Source organism: Cryphonectria parasitica (assembly GCF_011745365.1).
Source record: "Cryphonectria parasitica EP155 unplaced genomic scaffold M406scaffold_2, whole genome shotgun sequence".
Classification (NCBI taxonomy): domain Eukaryota; kingdom Fungi; phylum Ascomycota; class Sordariomycetes; order Diaporthales; family Cryphonectriaceae; genus Cryphonectria; species Cryphonectria parasitica.
The window spans coordinates 1,541,408-1,564,541 of NW_024468910.1; the positions used below are offsets into that span (position 1 = coordinate 1,541,408).

General features: G+C 41.9%; 4 protein-coding genes across 4 annotated transcripts; 2 read left to right on the forward strand and 2 right to left on the reverse strand.

Annotated features, from left to right (window-relative positions):
- Positions 1-16: 16 nt before the first annotated feature.
- M406DRAFT_71414 (uncharacterized protein) lies at positions 17-2,059 on the forward strand (the record flags this gene model as incomplete). The annotated part of the gene is made up of 2 exons (XM_040925433.1): positions 17-1,276; positions 1,370-2,059. The coding sequence occupies 2 exons, from the start codon at positions 17-19 to the stop codon at positions 2,057-2,059; spliced, it is 1,950 nt and encodes a 649-aa protein (XP_040779353.1).
- A 2,698-nt stretch (positions 2,060-4,757) lies between these two features.
- Positions 4,758-7,061, reverse strand: M406DRAFT_286368 (uncharacterized protein; the record flags this gene model as incomplete). Its single annotated transcript, XM_040918672.1, has 2 exons — positions 4,758-5,588; positions 5,766-7,061. 2 exons carry the CDS (start codon positions 7,059-7,061, stop codon positions 4,758-4,760), a joined length of 2,127 nt encoding a protein of 708 aa, XP_040779354.1.
- A 3,065-nt stretch (positions 7,062-10,126) lies between these two features.
- Positions 10,127-10,300, forward strand: M406DRAFT_249329 (uncharacterized protein; the record flags this gene model as incomplete). Its single annotated transcript, XM_040916604.1, has 1 exon — positions 10,127-10,300. A coding segment is annotated over one exon (174 nt), but the record flags the coding sequence as incomplete, so codon positions are not given.
- Positions 10,301-14,437: 4,137 nt separating this feature from the next.
- Positions 14,438-14,611, reverse strand: M406DRAFT_249606 (uncharacterized protein; the record flags this gene model as incomplete). The annotated part of the gene is made up of 1 exon (XM_040916625.1): positions 14,438-14,611. A coding segment is annotated over one exon (174 nt), but the record flags the coding sequence as incomplete, so codon positions are not given.
- Between the last annotated feature and the right edge of the window lie 8,523 nt (positions 14,612-23,134).

Below are 23,134 nucleotides of genomic sequence, written 5' to 3' on the forward strand. Positions count from 1 at the left end.
CGCCAGATAAGCCGTCATGACAACCTCGAACCCGGAGAGCCTGGAGAGCACGCAGCCATTCTCTTCCAGCTCCCACGCAGCCAGGCTCGCCGAGTACACGGGCGGACCAGATGCGGGACAGAACTGGGAGAGCACACAACCCTTCTCTTCCAGCTCCCACGCAGCCAGAATCGCCAAGTACACAAGCAGACAACCACCTATCCAGCCCGAGGCGGACCATCTGGAGGACAAGGACAGCACACAGCCGGCGCAGACCTCCGTCTCAGAGCAACAAGATTTCTTCACAGCCCCGGAAGAGTTCCACTCCGATCCTGTCGAGGGTGCCGATGGCCCTGTGCACGGCAGAGCCCATGGGGCCCAGCAGGGCGGCGAGCACCAGCCTGCGGAAGTTTCCCTGGACCAGCTGGCCCTGCGCTGGGATCCGCGAATCAGGGTTGTCTTCAGACAGCCCCGGGATCTGGCCATCCAGATTGACCAAGCCGGACAGCAGGAGGTTACAATGCTCTCGAGGCCTGGATCTGAGGAGCAGCCGCTCTGGCTCAATCTCTTGGGCTGCATACAAAGCAGGAGCGAGCCCATGTTCTCCTTGACAGCCGGCAGCATCCAGTGCAAGTTCTTCTATATCCCAAACTGTGACGACATAGTCCTGCTCAATGGTCCAGTCCCTGTTGAGATACAGTGCGTATCAGATTCAGATTTCTCATCAAAGCTCTTAGAAAAAAGATCTACAACTCTCGGGCCAGGTACTTGGAAGATCTGGACAGCTCAGCACAGCTTGGAATTTCAGCTATGGCCTCGCCAGTACTCAGTCGAAATCCAGGAGGGGAGGATACTGGGGAAGAGAAGCTCTGGGGAGATCATGCCGCCGGCTACCAAGAGAAGGCGCGCGCCTGGGCCGCGTCTCTTGTTGATGCCTCCTGTGACACCATCGTCATTGCCAGAAGGAGAGGTAGCCTGTGTAGCATATTCTCTGGATGACGAGGCTTGGTTTGCGTATAAGCCCAGTGAGGGTCAAACGCTTATGGTGCGAGATGAGGATGCAGATGAGGCGGGATATCGTCTTGCCTATCTGTATTCTAGATGGGAGCGCCGATCGCACTGCGCCTATACCTTCAAAGCCATTCTGAACAGCGACCTGACCAGCACAAAGGCTGTTGTGGTCAAGATCATCATACGACCACAAGGGATACATGCTGATAAACGCGGAGAAGCGGGGATATGCAGTGCTGCTCAGAGGTGGTATGCTGAGTTCAAACAGCATCGTCATCTCGACCATGTAAGCCAGCCAGCTCTCTCTCTCTCTCTCTCTCTCTCTCTCTGCCCCTTAACACAGGTAGCCAGTTGCTAGCCAGTTGCTAATAAGAGATAGCCCCGGATCGCCCGTCTCCTGGGCTATGACGCGCGATTACATACCCTGTATATTGAGTTCAAAGACCTACCGGACCTCAGCAGCCCCGCCTGGTGTACCGAGACAGGATCATTCAAGGGGAACTATGCCGATGCATGTCGCGTTCTCGCAGACATCTCGAGCGCTCTGCTCTACCTGGAGGACAAGAACATTCTCCATAACGATATCAAGCCAGGCAACATCCTCTACGGCAGAGACACTGCGATGTGCAGAAGGGGCGCAATCCTTATCGACTTTGGTCTAGCCCAGAAGCCCGGACCTATAGTCGAAGGGGGTACGCCTTGGTATGTTCCCCCAGAATATCGAATTAGACGCAGAGGATATCCGGCAGATATTTGGGCACTCGGCATTTCTATGCTCTACCTGATAAAGTACATAATGCTGCCAGAGAAGCAGCCCCAATTCCCGGCGTGGCAACTAGCCCAATATCATACCGACTCTCGGGCAAAGAAACAGATGAATCAGTGGCTTGAAGAGGTTGAACGACTGCGGTACAATCTGCAGGCTAGGTCTTCGCAAAAATACAGAGAAGGAGTCGAGCTTGAAGAATATATCAGCAAGATGTTGGAGCTGAGTGAGAGCCAACGGATCACCAGGAGAGAACTTGCGCAGCAGACACGGCGATGGACATCGGATATATGCGACAGCTAAAAGGAGTGACCACTCCCAGCTGACTGGAAATGATAGTGGTCTATATAGCTGCGTAGAACAGTCGGACTCACACAGAATATGGCTGCTGCGAAGTAATAGTAACGTATTGTTGTGATGGCCAGTGTGGTGGTCCTCGGGACGTAAGAGTGAAGTGGGTCGCGGGTCCTCATGCAATATAAGGATACTACCCCCTTTGAAATTTTTCGGACAGATAGTAACAATGGACATCCTTCTCTTCTCTTTTTCGATTTTGAACCCTCTGGACAGGTCTAAGGCAGGTTTTTCACCCTGCTCTTGTGCCCGTGTGGCCTTTGTTTGCTGTCCCCTTTTTGTACACGCACGCTTGGGTTGCACGAGCCCTTGCCCATTGCTGGGACGTCCGTTCTTTTGGTGCGACGGCGCCCTAGTTCTGGTTCAATGGGGATGTAATGAGCACTGCAGTAATCCGAAGATTCCTTAAGTACACAAAGGGGTTTATGCTAACAAGAGCGGTGTCAAAGTATAAGTCTTGAATACGGAAATATAACTGAGTAATCTGTGCAAGTGTTCACTGCCTTTGGGGCTATCAGATTGTAGGGTAATCCAATACTTAGATTGACGACTGAAGAGCTATATACAAGATCTATCTAGATGGTAGGAAGCGTGCCCTTATATATCTAGCTCTTCAGACCTATTTTGCCTAGTGATCACTTTTGATCACTCTTGATCACTCCTGATCACTGACTTCTGGTGATCACCGTCCTTTCTGATTGGTCGGCCTATAACCCTAACCCTTGGTTACGTAAGCATGGTGTCATCCTTCGTGGTCCCGAGGATGTTGGATCCTCTTTAGCTTCCGGCCAGTTGTTCCGGGCCTTTCCTTTGTGACTTCCATGTTAGATGGGTCATAACAACCAGCCTGTATCTACCTAAGATAGTGGCTGTCTGTAGCAATAAGGCCCTGCCTGCCCAACGCCTTCTTCCCGCCTGCTAGCTACCGTGACAAATATATTACGAAGGATGTGTTATGACCCGTGGTTCAGGCATAAGCTGCCAACGAGATCAAGCCTGTTGATGATCCAATGGTTGCTTTTGGATTGACTTGAGTAGCAGAATCAGGGCCATTCTCCATGTCTCAATATCCATGTTTGTGAGCAGACGCTTTCTGCAACCAAGAGATTCTGCAGTAATATCGATAGCAGTGCCGAGCAAAGCAGCGCTATTGTCAATGCTGTCAGAGTATTGACTGATATCTTCGAGGCTGTATGCATGCCTCACATTCCCAAGTAGCTTTTTCAGCTCCTCTATAGCCTTTGTCCTGGATATATTCGGCACTGAATTGTATATCCGTCCACAGTTTTCCTTGAGCACAGCTAGAAGCCAGTGACTTTTAGGAGCAGGCTGCTTTAAAAAGAGCATCAGGAGCTTGAGCAAATCAGCTGGGACAGCTAGATGAAGTCCATCTAATCTGCATGCACTATACTCCCATATCTCCTTTTAACAGCTTCAGTAGCACAGCAGTTTAGGTATATTTCTTGCGAGAGCTTTTCGCTGATGACAGCAATAATTTAGCAGTGATCTAGCAGCTATAATCTTAGTTGTTTGTCAGGAGTGGCGCTCCCGCCAAGGCGCCTTCGGAGCGCTAGCAGATCACGTGCCACTCTCTCTTACATAGCCAGCGTGTCGCCTTCTCAATTCTGTTCCTGCACTCAGCAAGAATTAGTCTTGATACAATCAGAAACCTACCAGCCACCTCTTCAAGCCTGTCTTCTGCTTATGTTATTGTGATTTCGCCTAGCTTCCGTACCAGGTGTTCTGATACCTGGTGAGCTGTGCTCCTGATGATTCACCCTTGTAACCCTAACCCTTGATTACCTAATCTTCCCTTAGGTGCATCCGTGCTTTGGGTTGTATTCCCTGTCTTCCTTGTTGGCAGGGCTTGTTCTGTGATCTGCATGCTAGATGAGTTATAACAAAGTGGTTCAAGTGGTGAAGCATTGCAAGACAAGCAAGCAGCCAAAATTGCTAGCAAGTCAAGTGGCAGGCTACCGCTTAACTTAACTTAACTTGCATGGAACGCTGCACCCAACAACCTGCGCTACATCTTCAGCAGCTTCCAGGATCTCAGCGAGAAGAACCGTAAGCTCTGGCGGGAGTAATGTCCCGGCGGGATGATAGAAGCCTACGCTGCTCGTTGGCTGGTTTGTATTTGCGCTGTGCGAATCATCATTCAGCTATACTCTTCCCCCCCTCTCAAAAAAAAAAAAAAAAAAGACCAGATACGGAAGAGAGGAGGTAATGCAGTTATATGATTGTCTACAGCGAGAGAGAAAGAAAGAGAGCATCAAGAAAGCATCTCAGCTTCTCGATACCTGCTACTGTTAGATCTTTTTAGTAGTGCAATTTTTTATTTTTATTTTTGTATCAATGCATCATCTGCTGCTAGAATAGCTGCTGTGAAGAGGCGAGTTGTTTATGCATGCAAGGTTCTATCAAATTAGTAAAGCTACTTTGGATTTTACAAGGCACAAATTTTAGAAAGGGAGCATAGTTTTGCATAGAGAGAGAGAGAGTATTCAATGCTGATCAATCTGAGAGGGGTTTAGTGAATTTCGGCAAAAAGAAAGTCTTATTATTAGCTCTCAAACTTCCAAGTCTTGCAATGGCTTCCTCTCGAATAACCCCTTCTCGAATAACCCCTTCTTGCCTGCCTACCTATCTACCCTGTAACTGCATGCCCGGGTAAGGACGCAGCCCAGCATGAAACCCTCGCCACAGCATATTCCAGCTCTCTCGCAAAGTCGTCCCTCGCCTGTTTCTGCGATAGCCCGCGCCTCGTCCTCTTCCGGTTCGGGCTGTTAGCGCCTATGGGGCCCAGGGGCGGGCGGCTGCCGCGGAACTCTGCGCGCTCAAAGTCGATAATCATGAGGCCGCCGCTGTCTGGGTCGAGCAGGAGGTTGCGCAGCTCCGCGTCGCGGTGGAGGATGTGCAGGCTGTGCACCGCCCTGAGGATGGTGGCGACGGCCTCGGCGGCGGCGGCGGCGGCAGCTCTGTCGACTTTGTCACCGCAGCGGAGCAGCGGCTGTCCAGCCCAGCTCAGGAACATAAAGTGCTCGTAGACGCCACTGTTGTAGTAGTAGGGCAGGACCAGGTCGATGCTGCCGAGACACACGGGGATGTGTTTCCCCTGGATGGGCTGGAGCCGGTCGTATATGTCGTTCTCGTGCTGCAGACAGGCGCGGTCGAGACCCTCCATGCCCTTGGCGACGAGGGTGTAGCCGTAGGCTGACAGCCGCACCTTGAAGAGGGAGCCGCGCGCCCCAGAGAGATAGAGCGGCACGCAGTCGGCGTCGCGGCCGCGGTCCGTGGCAAGCTGGTGTCGGACGAGGCGGAGGAACTCGGGCCGGCTGATGTGCTCCTGCCCGTGGTCGTCCGCGTTGGGGCAGTTCTTGTCCATGGACCCGCCGCCAGATGCTAATCCCAGGAGGCATTGCTGTGTGCAGAACGGCCGGCCCTGGATGTCTGGCTTTGCTGCTTGGCCCTGGCTCTGCTGCTCGCCTGAGCGCTGTTGTTCTCGCTCCCCACCGCCCCCCGCCGAGCCTGTGCCCGTTGTCGCTACCTTCCCACCGGTGCGAGATTGTTTCGGAGAAGGGGAAGGGGGATCTTGGTGGTGGTGGTCGTCGTTGTCGTCATCATCGTCGTGGTCGTCGTCGTCTGGACGTCTAACCTCAGCGTCGAGTTGCTGGCAGCGGGAGCGGGTCCGGATTGGCGATCGCTTAAAGCCCTTCCAGCGCTGAGGCTTATAAGGAGAGGCGCGGGGCTCCTTGGGTTTGCGCTCCGTCTCAGGGATGTTTCTCAGGATATCGTCGTACTCGACGGCCCAGATCCCAAGCTTCGCGGCCTCATCATGCCATGACTCGGGCGGTGGACTCGCGCGGACGGCCTGGAGGATAAAGGCAAAGACCTGCGCAACGGCTGTGCGGTGGAGCCTCGTCTCGTCGTCGTCCATGACGTCCAGGTTCGGCACGCACACCGAGAAGTAGACCGTGGCGGGGTCGTCCGGGATGTGGAGGAAGATGAAAGCCTGTCCCGTGCACACGTAGCCATACTGGATGCCCTTGCCGATCATGTACGAGAAGAGCTGGGTGACGACGGCTGCGGCGAGTGCCCTGGCCGTGAAGGCGAAGCCCTGGCCGTCCTTGTTAATCACATCGCGTTCGGGCTGAATTTCCGACCCAAGGCCCGTAACAACCTCGTCGACGCTTAGCTTGTGCGGCGCCTTGTATTCGATAGCAAGCACCGGTATATCCGTGGCGTCCAAAGTCCTGTATATACAGAACTGGTCGGCAAGATTACCCTTGCCCCTCGCCCTGCGGCGGGCCTTGGGAGCCGCCGGTGGCTTCGGGGCAGAGGCAGAAGCACCGGCACGGCCCGTGCCAAGAGACATCTGCCCCATGGGCTCGGAGATGGGATCGTCGTCAGGTGTACCGAGATTCGTATGGCTCTCGAACGTCACGGTTCCCTGGAGGCCGAGGCTGCTCTGCAGCAGTGGATCCATGTGTGCCCTGTCGACCAGCCTGTGCACCGCGTTCTCGACAGCATCACGCGCAAAGTCCCGGAGCCCAAGCTCACTGCTGATAGGCTTACAAAATGACTTGACATAGTCTAGCTGATGCTGCGAGGGAAAGGCGGGCAGGGAGGAGAATGAGTCGCCGGCCGAGAGACGGTCCCAGATCTCCTCTTGTCTCGCCGCGAAGTCGTCCCAGGGGACGATCCGCCGAGGGAAGATCCGGCCGGTCGGATCGGTCGTGTAGCCTTGCGTGGTCAGAGATGGCTTAGTTATTACCCGGATTGCAACATTGAGCGAGTGGCAGGCCTCGAGATATTGTTGAAGGGTCTGTGGCTGCGACTTTGCTTCGGCCTCTTCGTGTCGACGTTGCTCCTCTTTGCGTAGACGTTGCTCCTCTTTGCGTAGACTTCGCTCTTCTCGTAACAACCGCCGGAGCTCTTCCGCATCCTCCATTATAATTGTAGCAGCACAAGCAGATTAGTTTGTTTACTCCTGCAACAGGAAAGCAAAGCTCGTTGGTGGAGATGGAGGCTTAGGATGTTCAGATGCTAATAGAAAAGGGACCAGGCAGGAGGGCAATTTGACAAGACCTGATGGACAAGGCTGACAAGCAAGCGCATATAGGGGATCAGGAATGATATGAGGCTATGATTTCCAGATGGGAGAAGTCAGGATTGCGAGATGCAAACTTCCGGGGGGTGCACGAGAATACAGAAAGTTCTGTGCTATATAATGTTATTTGTGATTGCCACTAGTGTCGGGCCTATCAAAGGCACCTGATAAGAAAACCCTCGGAAATTATTGCATCACCCGGACAACCAGCTCCAACTCTGGGTTTCATTGACTATTAACCCCAACCACTTACCCAACAAACTTCACTTCAATGTGGTTGGTGAATGCCATGACATGCCTTTATGCTTTGAAGTCTGGCAATGTCTCTTTAATATGGCACTGCTTAGATTCATTCAAGTCAGTAGCTACAATTTCACATGCACATACCAGCCCTGACAAAAGATTTGTTGAAATTGAAAAATTCAATGCCTAGGAACTACCCGTGGGCCTAATGTCAGGACCAATTGTGCCAGCAAGGCTCAGAGCCAGCCAGGCCAGCTGGGTTACAGATGACTAAGCGATATGCAGCTAAGTATAAAGCAGCACTGCTGGGCAGAACTTAGTTCCTTAGGCTTCAATGTCATTTCTGGTTGTATGCTCTTGAAAGAGAGAAAAGACCTCGCCACATTGCCTTTGCAACCTTTCCACCTAACAGTTTGAAGCTTAGCTCTTTTAAAGGAAGCAATCCAGCAAGGCTTTTTATCTTTTTTTTTCCTAGGAGCAGCGCTAATACTAAGCAGGAGCAGAGCAAACGATCAGACTACTATCCTTTTCGAACTTTCGAGCTTTTAACCTTCGAGCCTTTGATCTTCGAGCCTTTGACCTTCGAGCCTTTAACCTTCGAGCCTTTGATCTTCAAGCCTTTAACCTTCGAGCCTTTGACCTTCAAGCCTTCAATTTTCGAACTTTCAAGCTTTGAAGATAGCAAGCAAGCAGTGTGCAAGCAGCATGCAAGAAGCATTCAGAAGAGATTCAGAGCATTCGAGTTGCTAGGCTAGAGCAAACAGCGAGCAAGCAATATGCAAGCAGCATGCAAGAAGCATTCAGAAGAAATTCAGAGCATTCGAGTTGCTAAGCTAGAGCAAACAGCAAGCAAGCAGTATGCAAGCAGCATGCAAGAAGCATTCAGAAGAGATTCAGAGCATTCGAGTTGCTAAGCTAGAGCAAACAGCAAGCAAGCAGTAAGTCGAAGCACCCCCTTGTGAACACCCCCCCCTTGTGGACACCCCTGGCTAGCCACATCGCATATATATATATACATTGATTTATATACATTTCTCTTCCTAATCAGCTACCACGATACAGTCCTCCTCATCAGTAGGTAATTCGGCATCGCTCTCTTCATTTAGATTATCGTCATTCCTGTTGACTGCATTTTGAGCCTTCTGTATAGCTTCAATATCTGCAAACCTCGAATTTGAGCTTGTATCTACCTTCCTTCTTTTAGTTAGCCTTCTAGCCTCAGCCTGCTTTTCCAGTACCTCATTCTTTTCCAGAGCTCTAGCTAGTTCAACATCCCTCTTACTGAATGCTTTGCATATCTTCCTGAAAAGTATATATTGTACTGGCAAAGATGAAAGCTGGTGCTGATTCTGCTGTAATTGATGATATATATCTCGAGCTTCGCGAGGCGTTGAAAAGATAACTGCCTGGCCTGAGGAGGCTTTCAGGGTATTCTGAGCTGCTTTTGATGCTGTTAACTTTGAATTTGCCTGAGTCTGGATGAACTGAGAGGTGTTCTCAAGGAGAAGAGGGCTGAGGAGTAGCTTGGAAGGTCTAACAGGCTATAAGCCTGAAGCATTCCATCCAGACTTGATATTCTGGCTCGAAAGGCCTTCCAAGCGAGCCTGACGATAGGTCTCGAGGAATATTCGCTTGCCAAAGACTGTTGAATCCCCCCACTGGCTTATAGAACTGACTTTTCGCCTGTACGCTCTCTTGAGAGACGAGAAGACTTCTAGATCAAGGGGCTGAAGTATGTGAGAGGTATGAGGAGGCAAGTAAATCAACAGGATATTGTTTTGATAGCATTGCTACATAAACTCGTCAGTTGTATAGCTGCTGTGGCTATCCAGGACTAATAGTCGAGCCTCTGAGGGGTCTGCTGGCTTGCTGCCTGGAATGAAGATCTTTTTCAGCCATTCGAGAGCTACAGCATTATCAGTCCATCCATTGCTCGTAGCTATGAACTGCTAGCCCTCTGTTATGACCCATCCAACATGCAGGTCACAAACAGGTCACGAGTAACAAGAACCAGGTGTCAAGAACCCAACGTTCTGACTAAGCATTGATTACATAACCCAGGATTAGATATAACAGGGATGGATCACTGAATCATTAGATGATCCAGTAAGCCCAGATCACCTGGATTAGTAGTAAGCCAAGATAAGCCATACTAAAGAGCTGGATATATAAAGATACATTCATTACCATTAGATAGATTCAATACATAGCTCTTCAATTATCAATCTAAGTATCAGATTACTCTCTTACTCTGATAGCCCTAAAGACAGTGAATACTTGCAAAGTTATCTCGATTGTATTTCCGTATTCAAGGCTTATACTTAGCACTGCTCTTGTTAGCATAAACTCTTTGTATACTTTGGAATCTTCAGATTACTGCAGTGCTCATTATATTTTGATAACTCTTGTTCAAGAATAATTTAGTATTACTCTCTTGAGCAATACGGAATACAATAGCTTTTCAAGAATTCTCTTCATCTATGCATGCTCCTACTTAGGAAGAACTGATTAATCAGATGTATCAGCTTATCCAGCATATTCAGAACCTGCGCAACCAACAGCAGGCTCAGAGCACCACCATTGCTAATCAGCAGGCTCAATTGAAGCAGCAGGCTTAACAAGCTCAACAGATACAGCTCACCTCTACAGTTACCAACAATGCTAGAAAAGCATATAAGATAAACAAGCCTGCTATATATAATAGCAATCAGAAGATGCTGTATAGATTCCTTACTCACTGCAGAGCATACTTTTTATACTATACAATTCAGTTTACTAAAGAAGCTAGAAAGATTATCCTTGCAGAGACTTATCTTAAGAAAGATGCTCTTATCTAATATAAGCCTTCTCTGTGCAATTATTTAGAATATTAGAACAATCCCAGCATATATACTCAGAATACTAGAGATATATTCGATTCCTTTACAGATTTCGAAAAAGCTCTTAAGAAAACTTTTAGCAATTCTAATAAGAAATGCATTACAGCTTAGCAACTTATAAATCTTAAGCAGACCAAATCAGCTTCTGCTTATACAGTTAGATTCAAATAGCTCTCAGCATAGCTTTCATAAAAAGATAAGAATCTTATGAAATACTACTATAAGAAACTCAAGAATGATATTAAGAACGAAATCTTCAAACAAGATTAGTTAGAAAACTTTGCAATATTTTCAAATCAGATAATCTGTATCGATAATCATCTGTACAAACAATGAATAAAGAAGTTTAAGAAAAGAGAAAGCTAGATTTGGAAATTTCTAGCTAATATAAGCAAGAAACTCTAATATAAAAACAGCAATCAATATAGCAGCATAGCTTAAAGCAGCACTATATATGCTGAATCCATAGAGCTCAATACTGCTAACAAGCAATACAGCAAGAAGAACAGTATTACTTGCTACAATTGCAACAAACAGAGATATATCTTATATAACTGCTATTAATTCCGAAAGAATAAATAGCAACTAGTTCAGAAAGAATGCTAAGTAAGTATTGCTCAGCAATAGAAGCTCAATCAACTGAGTAAAAATATTCTCTTGAAGCAAGTATTGAACTCTATTAATTACAGAAATCTTAGCTGAACATTCTGCTACAATAATAACTGCTTAATACATCTCTCGAGTAAGAAAAGCTCAGAATAGTTTCCCCAAAGATCTAGATACTACAAACAGATAGCAGTAGAAGAATGAGAATATACACTCAGCACAACTATAAGCAGCAACAACTCAAGCTGCTCCAACATTATTGAACAAAGCATTCAAACGCTGGAAACAGAACTTAGCAACAGCACCCTTCATCACTTCCCATCATTCGTACCAAATGCTATAGCTAGGGATATGAACAAGAGATAGTATCCTCTTAGCTACTGATACAAATATCTAAACAATGCCGAAAGTATCTTTCAAGCAATAGAGGAATTAAGCTAGAACAAACAGCTTAGCAATCTATCTGAGTCTTTCGTAAATAACAGACCCGATAGCTCTACGGAAGTTCGGAAAGGAAGGTTTCTCTTCAGCATTAGATGAAATACGAAATCAATATGGATTAAATATCTCATCTATGGGATAGGGCTAGAAGAGCTCTTTACCTGCATTCTCTTGCAGAATATCAAAGCATAGCAGAACGAGAATCCTCGAATCAGCTCACTTTACAATCTATACTACGAACTAGCATGAATCTTCTGCGCTTACTACAGCTGCTAAGCACATTTTTCAGAGAAGATGCAGTATAAATGATTTCCTATCAGAGAACTAGAACAGATCCTTCAGGCTATTAAAGCAGAGAAGCTTCATTTCAGAAAGATTCTCAACAAACAGCATAATAATACATATATTAAGCTACTGAATGACTGCTCTAAGCAATGCATAAACAAGAAAGTGAAATGATAGCAATGCAAAACAATACTTTATACAATTCATATTAATAATAAGATTTGCAATTAGCATTAGCAGAAAGATAATCAGAAGCAACAACAATATAAGCAAAAACAAGCTAAAAAGCTCGCTTGAGAAGCAGCTATGCAAGCTCAGAAGAAGGATAAGCAGTTTTCAGAAATCTCAAAAGATCAGAATCGCTTATAAGAAAACTGCAGATGATCAGACTGGAACAGTTTTTATATAAAGCTTCCAAAGCAGATTATGCTTATATCAAGCTCAATATATACATTTGTAGATACAAGTACAGCGCACTATTGAATAGTAGCGCTTAGAGAAACTTTATATCTCTATACATTATTAATCAAGCATAACTACAATGGAAATAAAAGAAATAGCTATATACTCTCAGCACTATAGAAGAACAATCTATTGCATACAACTAAGGCATAATCAATACAGAGACTAATCATCTACTTATCTTAATCCAAGAATATATGATCAGAGTTTCCTTTGATATTACAGATATAGCACAGCATGAGCTGATTATAGAGCTTTCATAGCTTAAGAAGCATAATCCTCAAATCGATTGAACTACTAGCTAGATCTCATAAGAACAAGCTGTACTTAGAGAGATAGTTGCAATTAACAGCGCAGAACGGAATTCAGTTGCTGAAGAATACTCGAGGAAAGAAGCTTCAAACGAATTCATATATATCTTCAGGCCAGCAGAGCTAGCAGCACAAGAAGAGAAGCTTAGTAATAAGCGGACTCAAGCAATGCTAGAGCGCCAACAGATCAATATAACAACAGAAGCAAGGCTTTCAGCAGATCGGTTCGCTCCGGAGCAATAAGGGAAGGCTTCAGAAAGTGGATTATAGATTCACAGGAAAAGCTCGAAACCAGGCTCTCAAGCAATCAGTCCGCCCCGAAGCAACTGCTCAAGGCCTTCAAAAACGCTACTAAAGATAACTAGCGAAAAGAAGCACACTCAACAGTACCTACTATTCCTCTAAGTAGCAAAAACAGAATAGGAATCAGAACCAACACTCGCAAGCATACTACAGGAATACTACAAATTTGAGAAATTGTTCCAGGAAGAATTGGATACAGAACTACCAGAATACAGCTGTAATGAGCACTGCAGCAATCCGAAGATTCCAAAGTATACAAAGGAGTTTATGCTAACAAGAGCGGTATCAAAGTATCAAGCTCTTAAATACGGAACTGTACAAGTCCTGATGAGCGTTGCAAGTGTTCACTGCCTTTGGAGCTATTCAGTATATGAGACTGAATACTTAGATTAACAACTGAAGAGCTATGTACTGAGTCTATCTAACGGTAGTAAATATATTCTTATATATCCAGCTCTTCAGTGTGGATATGTTGGATAGCAACATATTCAAGTTATCCTGCTAGCTCTGGATAGCACATATCCAAAGCTATCCTTCTTGATTAGCTATACTTGTAATCCTAACTCTGAATTATGTAATCAATGCTTTGTTAGAATGTTGAGTTCTTAATATCTAGTTCTTGTTGCTCGTAATCTGTTTCGTAATCTGCATATTGAATAGATCATAACATCATCTTTCTTCTATCAGTTATTATTCCTCACGATCTTTTGTAAGTATTCTAGCAAGTTTTCTATATATATGATCTTGCTTTTCTAATCGAGATATTAAATAGAATTAACAAATCTTGTTCTTGCGCTGAGAAGACTAAATAAAAGAATTCCCTTCTTTTCTTAATCCTTACAAATGCTATTACTATATCTTTCTATTCTTTCTGTAAGAGTTGTAGTATTCAGTTTTGTTAAGTTTCCGCTAAGAATTCCTCCTGTTGCGCTGAATATATTTGTCTGAGCTGCTCTCAGTATGATGTTCAAGAGCTAAGCGCTGCGGAAATTTGTTGGATAGGTGTCTAATACTAACGCCTGGAGAACCAACTCGAGAGTGCTGAGGGGCGGCTGCACGACGCTGCTGCGGAGGTGAAACGTTTGTGGAAGCAGAAACGTCTGTAGTTTGAGAGGATGATGAAAGCCGTTTGCCGAGGCCTTTTCAGCGTGAAGGAGCTAGAGCATGAGGAGGCTAAGGAGGAGCGAGCTTGTATTGCTGCTGGGATTCGTTCTGTGATTGCAGAGGAGTCTGCTGCTGTTGCCAGGGATTCTTCCTTTGAGGGTTTCGACTGGAATTCCGTGGATGTAGAGAATTCAGTGATAGATTAGTTGGATTTTCTGGAGAGTGAGGTTTCTGAAGCCCCTGGGTTTCGGTTTGGGGCGGAGCGATTATCCTAGATGCTGGTTTCCTTCCTTTTCCAATATTTAGCTACTTTTTTCTGAGTATTCTTAATGTTTTTCTATGATTCCCATGAATTTTCACTTGCTAAGTAATCTTTTCACTTGATGAAGTACTCTTTTGTGCTATCTATGCTTCTATGCTTGAAGATTTTCTCTATCTCATACTCTAGTTTATTGTTTTCTACTTCTGCTATATTATCCGCTGATATTTCCTATGCTGCTAATTCCAATAGTAAGATATGGAAAACCGAGTATATTCTCATTCTATGAGATAATACTAACTCATAATTAACTAGGGAAATCTATTACAAGATTTTGAATAGCTCTAGCTTTTTGTAATCAAATTTGTTGCTAGATCTAGTTATTTTAATGTTTTTTCGAAATAGATAAACCTTATCTTTCTTCTGTAGGATTAGTTTCTCAATTCTTTTGAAGTTTGCATATTGCATTATTCGTTCCTGAATAAATTGTAATTCTAACTAAAGTTTCTTCTGAACTTTCTTAATCTTCTTAACTCTTTTTTCTGCAGCTTCTACATCTGCTTCTAGCAGTACTTTGTAATAAGCTATTGAATTATATCTGTAGAATATAAAGAATAGTAACTTCTTTATTATACTTATATCTGCATTATTATAAGCGCATCTTAGCTGTAGCACGCTCTAGCTTCTCCTTTGCATCATTAAGAGCAGCCTTAGCAGCGAAATGCTGAGCTACAATCTTCTCCACCTGCAATAGCAACAAACCATGCATTGTTGTAGTGGCCAGGGTGGTAGTCCGTAGGACGTGGAGTACAGTGAGTCAAGGGTCCTCATACATATAAAGGATACCATTCACTTTTCAAATTCTTTAGCTATAAGCAACAAGGAAGCATCCTTTCTCTTCTTTTCAATTTTGAACCCTTTGGACAGATCTAAGACAGATTTTTCACCCTGTTCTTGCGCCCGTGTAGCCTTAGTTTGCTGTTCTCATCTGTACAGGCATGCTTGGATTGTACAAGCTCTTGCTTATTGCTTCAGCAGCTGTTTATCCCTTTTTCTTTCGAGGGCAACAGCGCTCTAGTTCTGATTCAATGGTGCAGTATATACGGATTTAGCTATTCAGGCTGGTAGCTCAGGGCTGTTTGCATTACAGTTTGTAAGAATCAGTAAGAGCAGCAAGTTTATCCTATGAACAGATGCACTCTTTTTCTCTGCTGAGCTCTTTTATTTCCTTTATCTATCATGCTTATATAATAGGCTGTATATTATATCTAGATTCTGGATTATGCTTGAGATCTCTTGTAAAGGGGAGATGAGTGGATAGAGGAGAAGTAATATGAGTTCTGATTATAAGCTGGTAAATGATGCATTGAGCTTGCAAGCTAATATTATGAAGAAACGAATTCCTTTTTCCAATATTTCTTATATTAATTAATGATTCTATATAGAAGCTAATATAGCTTAGATTTGTATAAGCTGCAGCAGAAAGTTTAATTATGTTGGATATAGATTTATAGTTAAATTATAGAGTGAAATGCTTTTGATGAATAATATTCTGCAGAGAAAAGTAATATGATTAATAAGATCTATGCTTCTTACAATAATCTAATTAGCATGCTTTATCTGAATATATTTAGCTATATTAATCTTTTGAATCAAAAGCTTGCTAGTTATATTATTTCAAAAGCAAAGAATACAGAAAAATAAAAATAAAAAACTATTAATATATATAAGAAATAAAAATCAAGAATTATAATAATATTATCCAATATCGAATTTTAATTAATATCTTATATCTAGTTAGAAATATCTCTATTAATTAGCAGAATTATTAATAAAGAAAATTCTAATGCAATATAGAACAGCTAATTCAATCTCTTATTATTTATTACAAGACAGATCTTATATACGCTCTACTTACAAACTGAATCTTTCTTAAATATCTGAATTCCTTTAATTTCTATAGTATTGTTTTCTGCAGAATACGGAAAGCATTCTAGCTATAGCGCTCTCAACTCAAGAATCTCGAATCAGAAAAGCAAAGAAATATCGGAGGAAGCAATAATCAAGAGAGAAGATAGCTTCTATATCTGAGAGCTCTTCCAATCAGATACTCAGTTCAGCCAACTACTTAGCTAATAATCACTATAATCAGAACTTCAGATTCTTCTTTTATAGTAAGCTTGCTGATAGTGGATTAATATTGTTTGCTTATATGAAAATCTTCTTATAGCTAAAGCAATTCAACTAATGATATTAGATCAAAGGGATTGATAATACTCAAGTATTCAACTTTATAAAAAGCTTTTGTATAGATATAATCATTACTGAAGAAGTAGAGAGATTTATTACAAGCGCTAAAACTTGGAATGAATAGAAGAAGCAATTATTAGTTGCTTATTGCTCTTAAGACTATCTTCAAGTATATATTCCTGAATAGAAGCGCCTGAATATTATTAATAATTATTTCATTATTAATACTGCTAGCTTCTGATTATTTATTATGAATTATAATAATGCTCTTACTTATCTTAAGATTAGAGATAGTTAATCTGTAGCAGAAGTATAAATGAAGCTCTCTTCAATCTGAATTAAGCGCTTTTAAGCTAACTATAGTATTACTGCTAAAAGCGTTAGTAATAAGAAGTAGCCTTATCTTATGAAAAAGCTGTTGAAAGTTTATCATAAAGCATTCTAGAAGAAGATTCAAGATTAACTTGCTTCCAGTGCTACTAATCTTTAACTTTATTAACAGGCTTAATTTCAAGATTCTTCTATGCTTTTACCTCAGCTGATTCTTAATCAGACTTAGCTTATTCCTGTTTCATATTCAATATATAATACTCTCAATCAACTGATAAATTCATTGAAATAAGCAATAGAGCTATTATATTATTAACTATCTTAATAATTAACTTATAATTAGCAAGCTTAGCTTGAACTAACTAAGCAGATCTTAAAAGCTGAATCTGCTTAGAAGAGCAACTAAGAATACAACTAGTTAGCTTCAATAATAAAGCAACTCTGTATTAATTAAATTGCAATAGCAAAATTCTTAAAGCTGCAGATTAATATTCTCAGATAAATACAGAATATCTCATATAATCAAACTAAAGCTCTACAGAAGATCTTACAACTAATCAGGCATTTCCAAACTATTTCTGCAAGAAACTCTTCTTAGGAAAATGCAAATTCCTTGCAGATGAGTATTACTTATACAAGTTCGGAGAATGAGAATAAGCAGTATTCTGAAGCATAGCAAGCGAAGATCAATGAAATCCTGAAGAAGAATAGAACTCTGTACAGATGCTATAGCTATAGATTGAAGTTTCATAAAGCTTATGAATATATAGAACTCCGTATTATTATGAATTATAGCATTTGCTATGCTTCAGCATTAGCAAAGCTAAAGTAATATCTTAGCAATTACTTGGAGTTTCTGAATTCTAAATCAAAACTAGTATTATTGAATCAGAACTAGGGCGCCGTCGTCCTCGAAAGAAAAAGGAACAAACAGCTGCCGAAGCAATGGGCAAGAGCTCGTGCAACCCAAGCGTGCCTGTACAGATGAGAACAGCAAACTAAGGCCACACGGGCGCAAGAACAGGGTGAAAAACCTGTCTTAGACCTGTCCAAAGGGTTCAAAATTTGAAAAGAAGAGAAAGGATGCTTTTTTTTTGTTGCTTATAGCTAAAGAATTTGAAAAGTGAGTGGTATCCTTTATATGTATGAGAACCCTTGACCCACTGTACTCCACATCCCACGGACTACCACCCTGGCCACTATAACAGCCCTCCCCCAGCAACTTTCTTCCAAAGTTGCAACAAGTCCAATGGTATGCTAGGTCTGATCAGAGAGAGATGAAGTAAAGAAATAAAGAATTCATTGCAAACTGCTAAAGGAAATACTGCAAACCAAACCATCCCCTCCCATTCAACCCTCATGCTTTTCCCTATTGCTTGAGCTATTATTCAAATCAATACAGGAGTATTAGTATCTATCTTCAGTTCATTTGTAATATAAGTACGATCTGGATAGATTCTAATGCTGATCTCTTCTCTGTTCTCATCTGCTCTCAAACTCTGCTTGAGCAGCAGCAGCAGCAGCAGTTCTCTCCTGATTCTGCATTCTCACTCAACGGATTCTTTCGCAGTCCGCTTCATATATATTCATCTTAATAGCATGATCGAATCCTGTTCAGTTCGGAAAACCTACTAAAAGCTTAATAGGATTAAGGCTATGAAGCTCATTCCATAGAGGCATACAAGGCTCCTGAGGTTTATTAGGAAAACTAGGAAGCATAATATTGCTGCTTCTCAGTTTCTAATGCAATGAAGCTTCAGTAGTATATCCAAGCCTAGCTATTTGCTGCATTAATAGATTGATTATTGGTTCTGAACTAATAAGCGTTTCTCGAGATGAAGAGGAGTAAGGATTAGTAGGAGTTCCGAATAGAAGTTGACTTAATTCTGAGCTGATATTATATCCTCTTAATGAATGCAAGATCGAGCTAGCTGGAGCTGTGCTCTTTCGGGATTGTTGTCTTAATGAAACTAAGCTGAATGCTCTACTCGCTCTGAAATTCTTCAGAGCAAAGGCTGATATATTCTTTCTTATTCTATTGAGATCGCTTTTAATAAATAGTTCAAGCAAGTCTGCAACTTCTTTTATAAAGAAGGTAATATTCAGCTTGTAGATTATATTCAGTATTCTACTAGCTTTTACTTGTATAGCTTTGTATTCTTGAAGTAAAGTATTCCTTCTTAATAGCTGATTAGGATATTGCATATAGTTGCTGTATTCCAGCTTATAGAAGAAAGCTTAGCAGTATAGGCTTGTTATAGCTATCTCTGTATCTTATTTTTCTATATTTTGTACAATCTCTTTATAATTAAGATAAAGAGCTTGCTTTCAATCTAAATAGCTACTAGATGATTAGTAAAAATCAGTAGATTTCAGAATTTGAAAGCAAAATAGTTTAATTGCATAGAGCAGAGCTGCATTCGAATTATTATCCAACAGTATAGTTGGAATATTCTTGAAATCCTAATCCTGAATAGCTTTAGCACTTCTGAGCTGATTGTTCAGATAGTGCTTGCTTGCATAAGCTAGTAGAATATTGCTGAATTTGTATATAATAATGTAAAATCCTTTTTCAGTCTTTATATTAAGCTAAAACAGAGTATAAGCTAAAGTTGCTGTATTAACTGAGAGGAGAACTCATAGATGCTTCTGTCTAGCTTCATATCTGAGCAGATTCTGCTTATTGAGAATATCAGAAGAGCTAGATAAATAAGCTATTAATGGAATACAAAAACATTCTATCAAGAATACATCTTGTTGATTATATTAAGCATAATAATAAAAAGCAGCTATAATATACTGCAGACTAATATCTTGAGAAACTCTTATATCTAAGAATCCAACTAGATTATAAATATTAAGAAGATATCTGGAAGAATTAGCGCTAAAGATTGTAAGCAAGTATAACTTGCAAAGAGATAATCCTGGGAAGTACTTCTCAATAAGTTCTGCTGCTAGATAATTTTCTTCATTTCTTAGACTGAAGTAGAGCGGATAATTCTTGATTATTTCAGTTGGATACAGCGCTCTGAGAAAGATAGTCCGAAAGCAGTAGGCTTTGATTATTCAGTCTTCTCAGTTATATTGAATAGATAGGAATAGAGAGTACTTGAATTCGGCTATTGCTGCTGAGTTGAAAGAAAAGTAAAAAAGGAAGAACAGCTTTGTTGGAAGATGAGCAATTGAGAGAAGGGTTTGTAAAGATATAAAGTTAAGAAACTGAGAGAGTATTAACTAAGGAAGAAAGATAGAGAAGAATGCAGCTTCAGCTAGAGAATCTATTAAGAAAGATAATATTATATAAGCAGAGCAGTTGATAATTTGCTTTAATATTGGTATACAGATCTGGAGTAGCATTGATGAGAAAGAAAAAGAATGTATGTATGCTTGAGAAAGATAGTTGTGAAGAGATTGAAGAAGAAAGAAGAATAGCTAGCTGTAAGTATGAATAGAATAGCTAATTTATCTTGTTTAGCAACTATTCAAGTAATTTACTGCTTTTCATTTGTTACAAAGCAAATAACTTTATTCTTAGCTAGATAGGAGTTATTCAGCAATAGACTGAATAGAAAGCATAATAACTCAGTTGAATATATTTATTATTCATTGCTATCTTATCAATCTTCAGCAAACTGTTTAACAATCTCTTTCTCAGTTCATCTTGCTTTTCAATTCATTCTTCACATAATAACTTCTTCTTCTATCAATCTTCTCTTGCCTAGCTCTGCAATATTCTTAACATATTTCGAATTATTATTAATGTTGTTTTCTCTTTGCAGATAAATACTGCTTCTTAAGAGATTAATAAGATTTGAATCTGATTTTCTTCTTTAGTTTCTTTTTCTTAGAGCAGCAATTACTACTAGCTCAAGGATATTCATATTAACTTTCTTAATATTATAAACTTCAATACTATTAAGAGAGATCTTAGCTTGATATATGCTTCTTGGAATATCCAAAGCGATATTATGTTTTGGAATAACTTATTGCTAAGCTCTAGCTTTGCTGCTTATTTCGCAAAGCTGAATAATAAGAATTCTATTAAACTGAATTCTATTATGGTATATAAAGCTGGTTGGAAGCTCTTTAGCGAGTATCTTACTTGCATTTTCTTCCGATCTAAGCGAGTAAATTCCCTTCTTGTTCAATCCTATAGTTAGCATAACCTAGTTCCTTGCAATTGCTGCTCTCATCAGTATGCTACTGTGTTATGACCCATCCAACATGCAGGTCACGAAACAGGTCACGAGTAACAAGGACCAGGTGTCAAGAATCCAACGTTCTGACAAAGCATTGATTACATAACCCAGGGTTAGGGTTGTAAAGGAGGGAGGATCGTTGGGCTCGCCAGCGATCCCAACGAGCTTCACACCTTGGATCGCTAGACTCGCCAGCGATCCCAACGAGCTACACTGAAGAGCTGGATATATAACCACACGTTCATTACCATTAGACAGATCATCGTACATAGCTCTTCAGTTATCAATTTAAGTATTCAGTTTTATACACTGAGTAGCCCCAAAAGCAGTGAACACTTGCATCGCTTATTAGGACTTGTACGGTTCTGTATTCAAGAACTTGACACTTTGATACCGCTCTTGTTAGCATAAACCTCTTCGTATACTTAGGAATCTTCGGATTGCTGCAGTGCTCATTATATTTTGATAACTCTTGTTCAAGAATGGTTCAATATTATCCCCTTGAGCAATACGGAATACGATAGCTCCTCCAGGAACCCCTTCGTTCTCGCGCGCTTCTACTCAGGAGGAACTGGTCAACCAGGTGTACTAGCTTACCCAGCGTATCCAGGATCTGCGCAAACAACAGCAGGCCCAGAGCGCCACCATCGCTAACCAGCAGGCTCAGCTAGCTCAACAGGCTCAGCAGGCGCAGTCTACCTCTGTGACCACCAGTGGCGCTGGAAAAGCGTATAAGATGGACAAGCCTGCTATATACGATGGCAACCAGAAAACGCTATATAGATTCCTCACCCACTGCAGAGCGTATTTCCTGCACTACGAGATCCAGTTCACCAAGGAATCTGAGAAAGTTATCCTTGCAGAGACTCGTTTCGAAAAGAATGCTCTTATCTGGTATAAATCTTCTCTGCACAATCACTTGGAGCATCAGAACAATCCCAACGCACATATCCAGAGTACTAAGAATATATTCGATTCCTTTGAAAGCTTTAAGAAAGCTCTCAAAGAGATCTTTAGCAACCCCAACAAAGAACGCATTACAGCTCAGCAGCTTATAAATCTCAAGCAGACTAAATCAGCTTCTACTTATACAGTTAAGTTCAAGCAACTCTCAGCATAACTTCCGTAGGAAGATAAGAATCTTATGAAGCATTATTACAAGGAACTCAAGAACGACATTAAAGATAAAATCTCCAAGCAGAATTAGCTGGAGAACTTTACAATGTTCTCCAATCAAGCTATCCGTATCAACAACTGTCTGTATGAACGATGAATAGAGAAATTCAAGAAAGAAGAAAGCTAGACTTGAAGATTTCCAGCTAATACAGGCAAGAAACTCCAAAACAAGAATAGCGGTTGATATAGCAGTACAGCTCAGAGCAGCACTATGCATGCTGATCCCATAAAGCTCAACGCTGCCAATAGGCAGTATAGCAAGAGGAACAGCATTACTTGCTACAACTGCAACAAACAAGAATACATTGCATGCAACTGCTATTAATCCTGGAAGAACAAATAGCAATCAGTTCAGAAAGAACGCTAGATGAATATCGCTTGGCAACAGAAACCCAATCAACTGAACAAAAACACTCTCTCGGAGCAAGTGTTGGACTCTATCAATCACAGAAGTCTCAGCTGAACATTCTGCTATAATAATAACTGCTTAATATACCTTTCGAGTAAGGAAGATTCAGAATAATTCCCTCAGAAATCTAGGCGCTGCAGACAAATAGCAACAGCAGGGCGAGGGTATACGCTCAGCACAACTACAAGCAGTAACAACTCGAACTGCTCCGATATCACGGAACAAAGCATCCAGGCGTTAGAAGAAGAACTTAGCAACGATATCCTTCAACATTCTTCATCACCTACGCCAAGCACTATAACCAGGGATATGGATAAAGAATAATACCCTCTTGATTACTGATATGAATACCTAAACAATACCGAAAACGCCTCTCAGATAACGGAAAGATTAAGCTAGAACGAACGATCTAACGATTCACCGAAGTCTTCCGTGAACAATAAACCCAAGAAACCTATAGGAAGGTTTCCCTTCGGCATTGGATGGAATAAGGAAACAACATGGATTGAATATCTCGTTTATGAAATAGAACTGAAAGAGCTCTTCGCCTGCATTCCCTTGCAGAACATCGAAGCACGAGAAGATGAGGACTTTTGGATCAGTTTACTTTACAATCTATACTACGAACTAGCTTAGATCTTCTGCATCTATTATAGC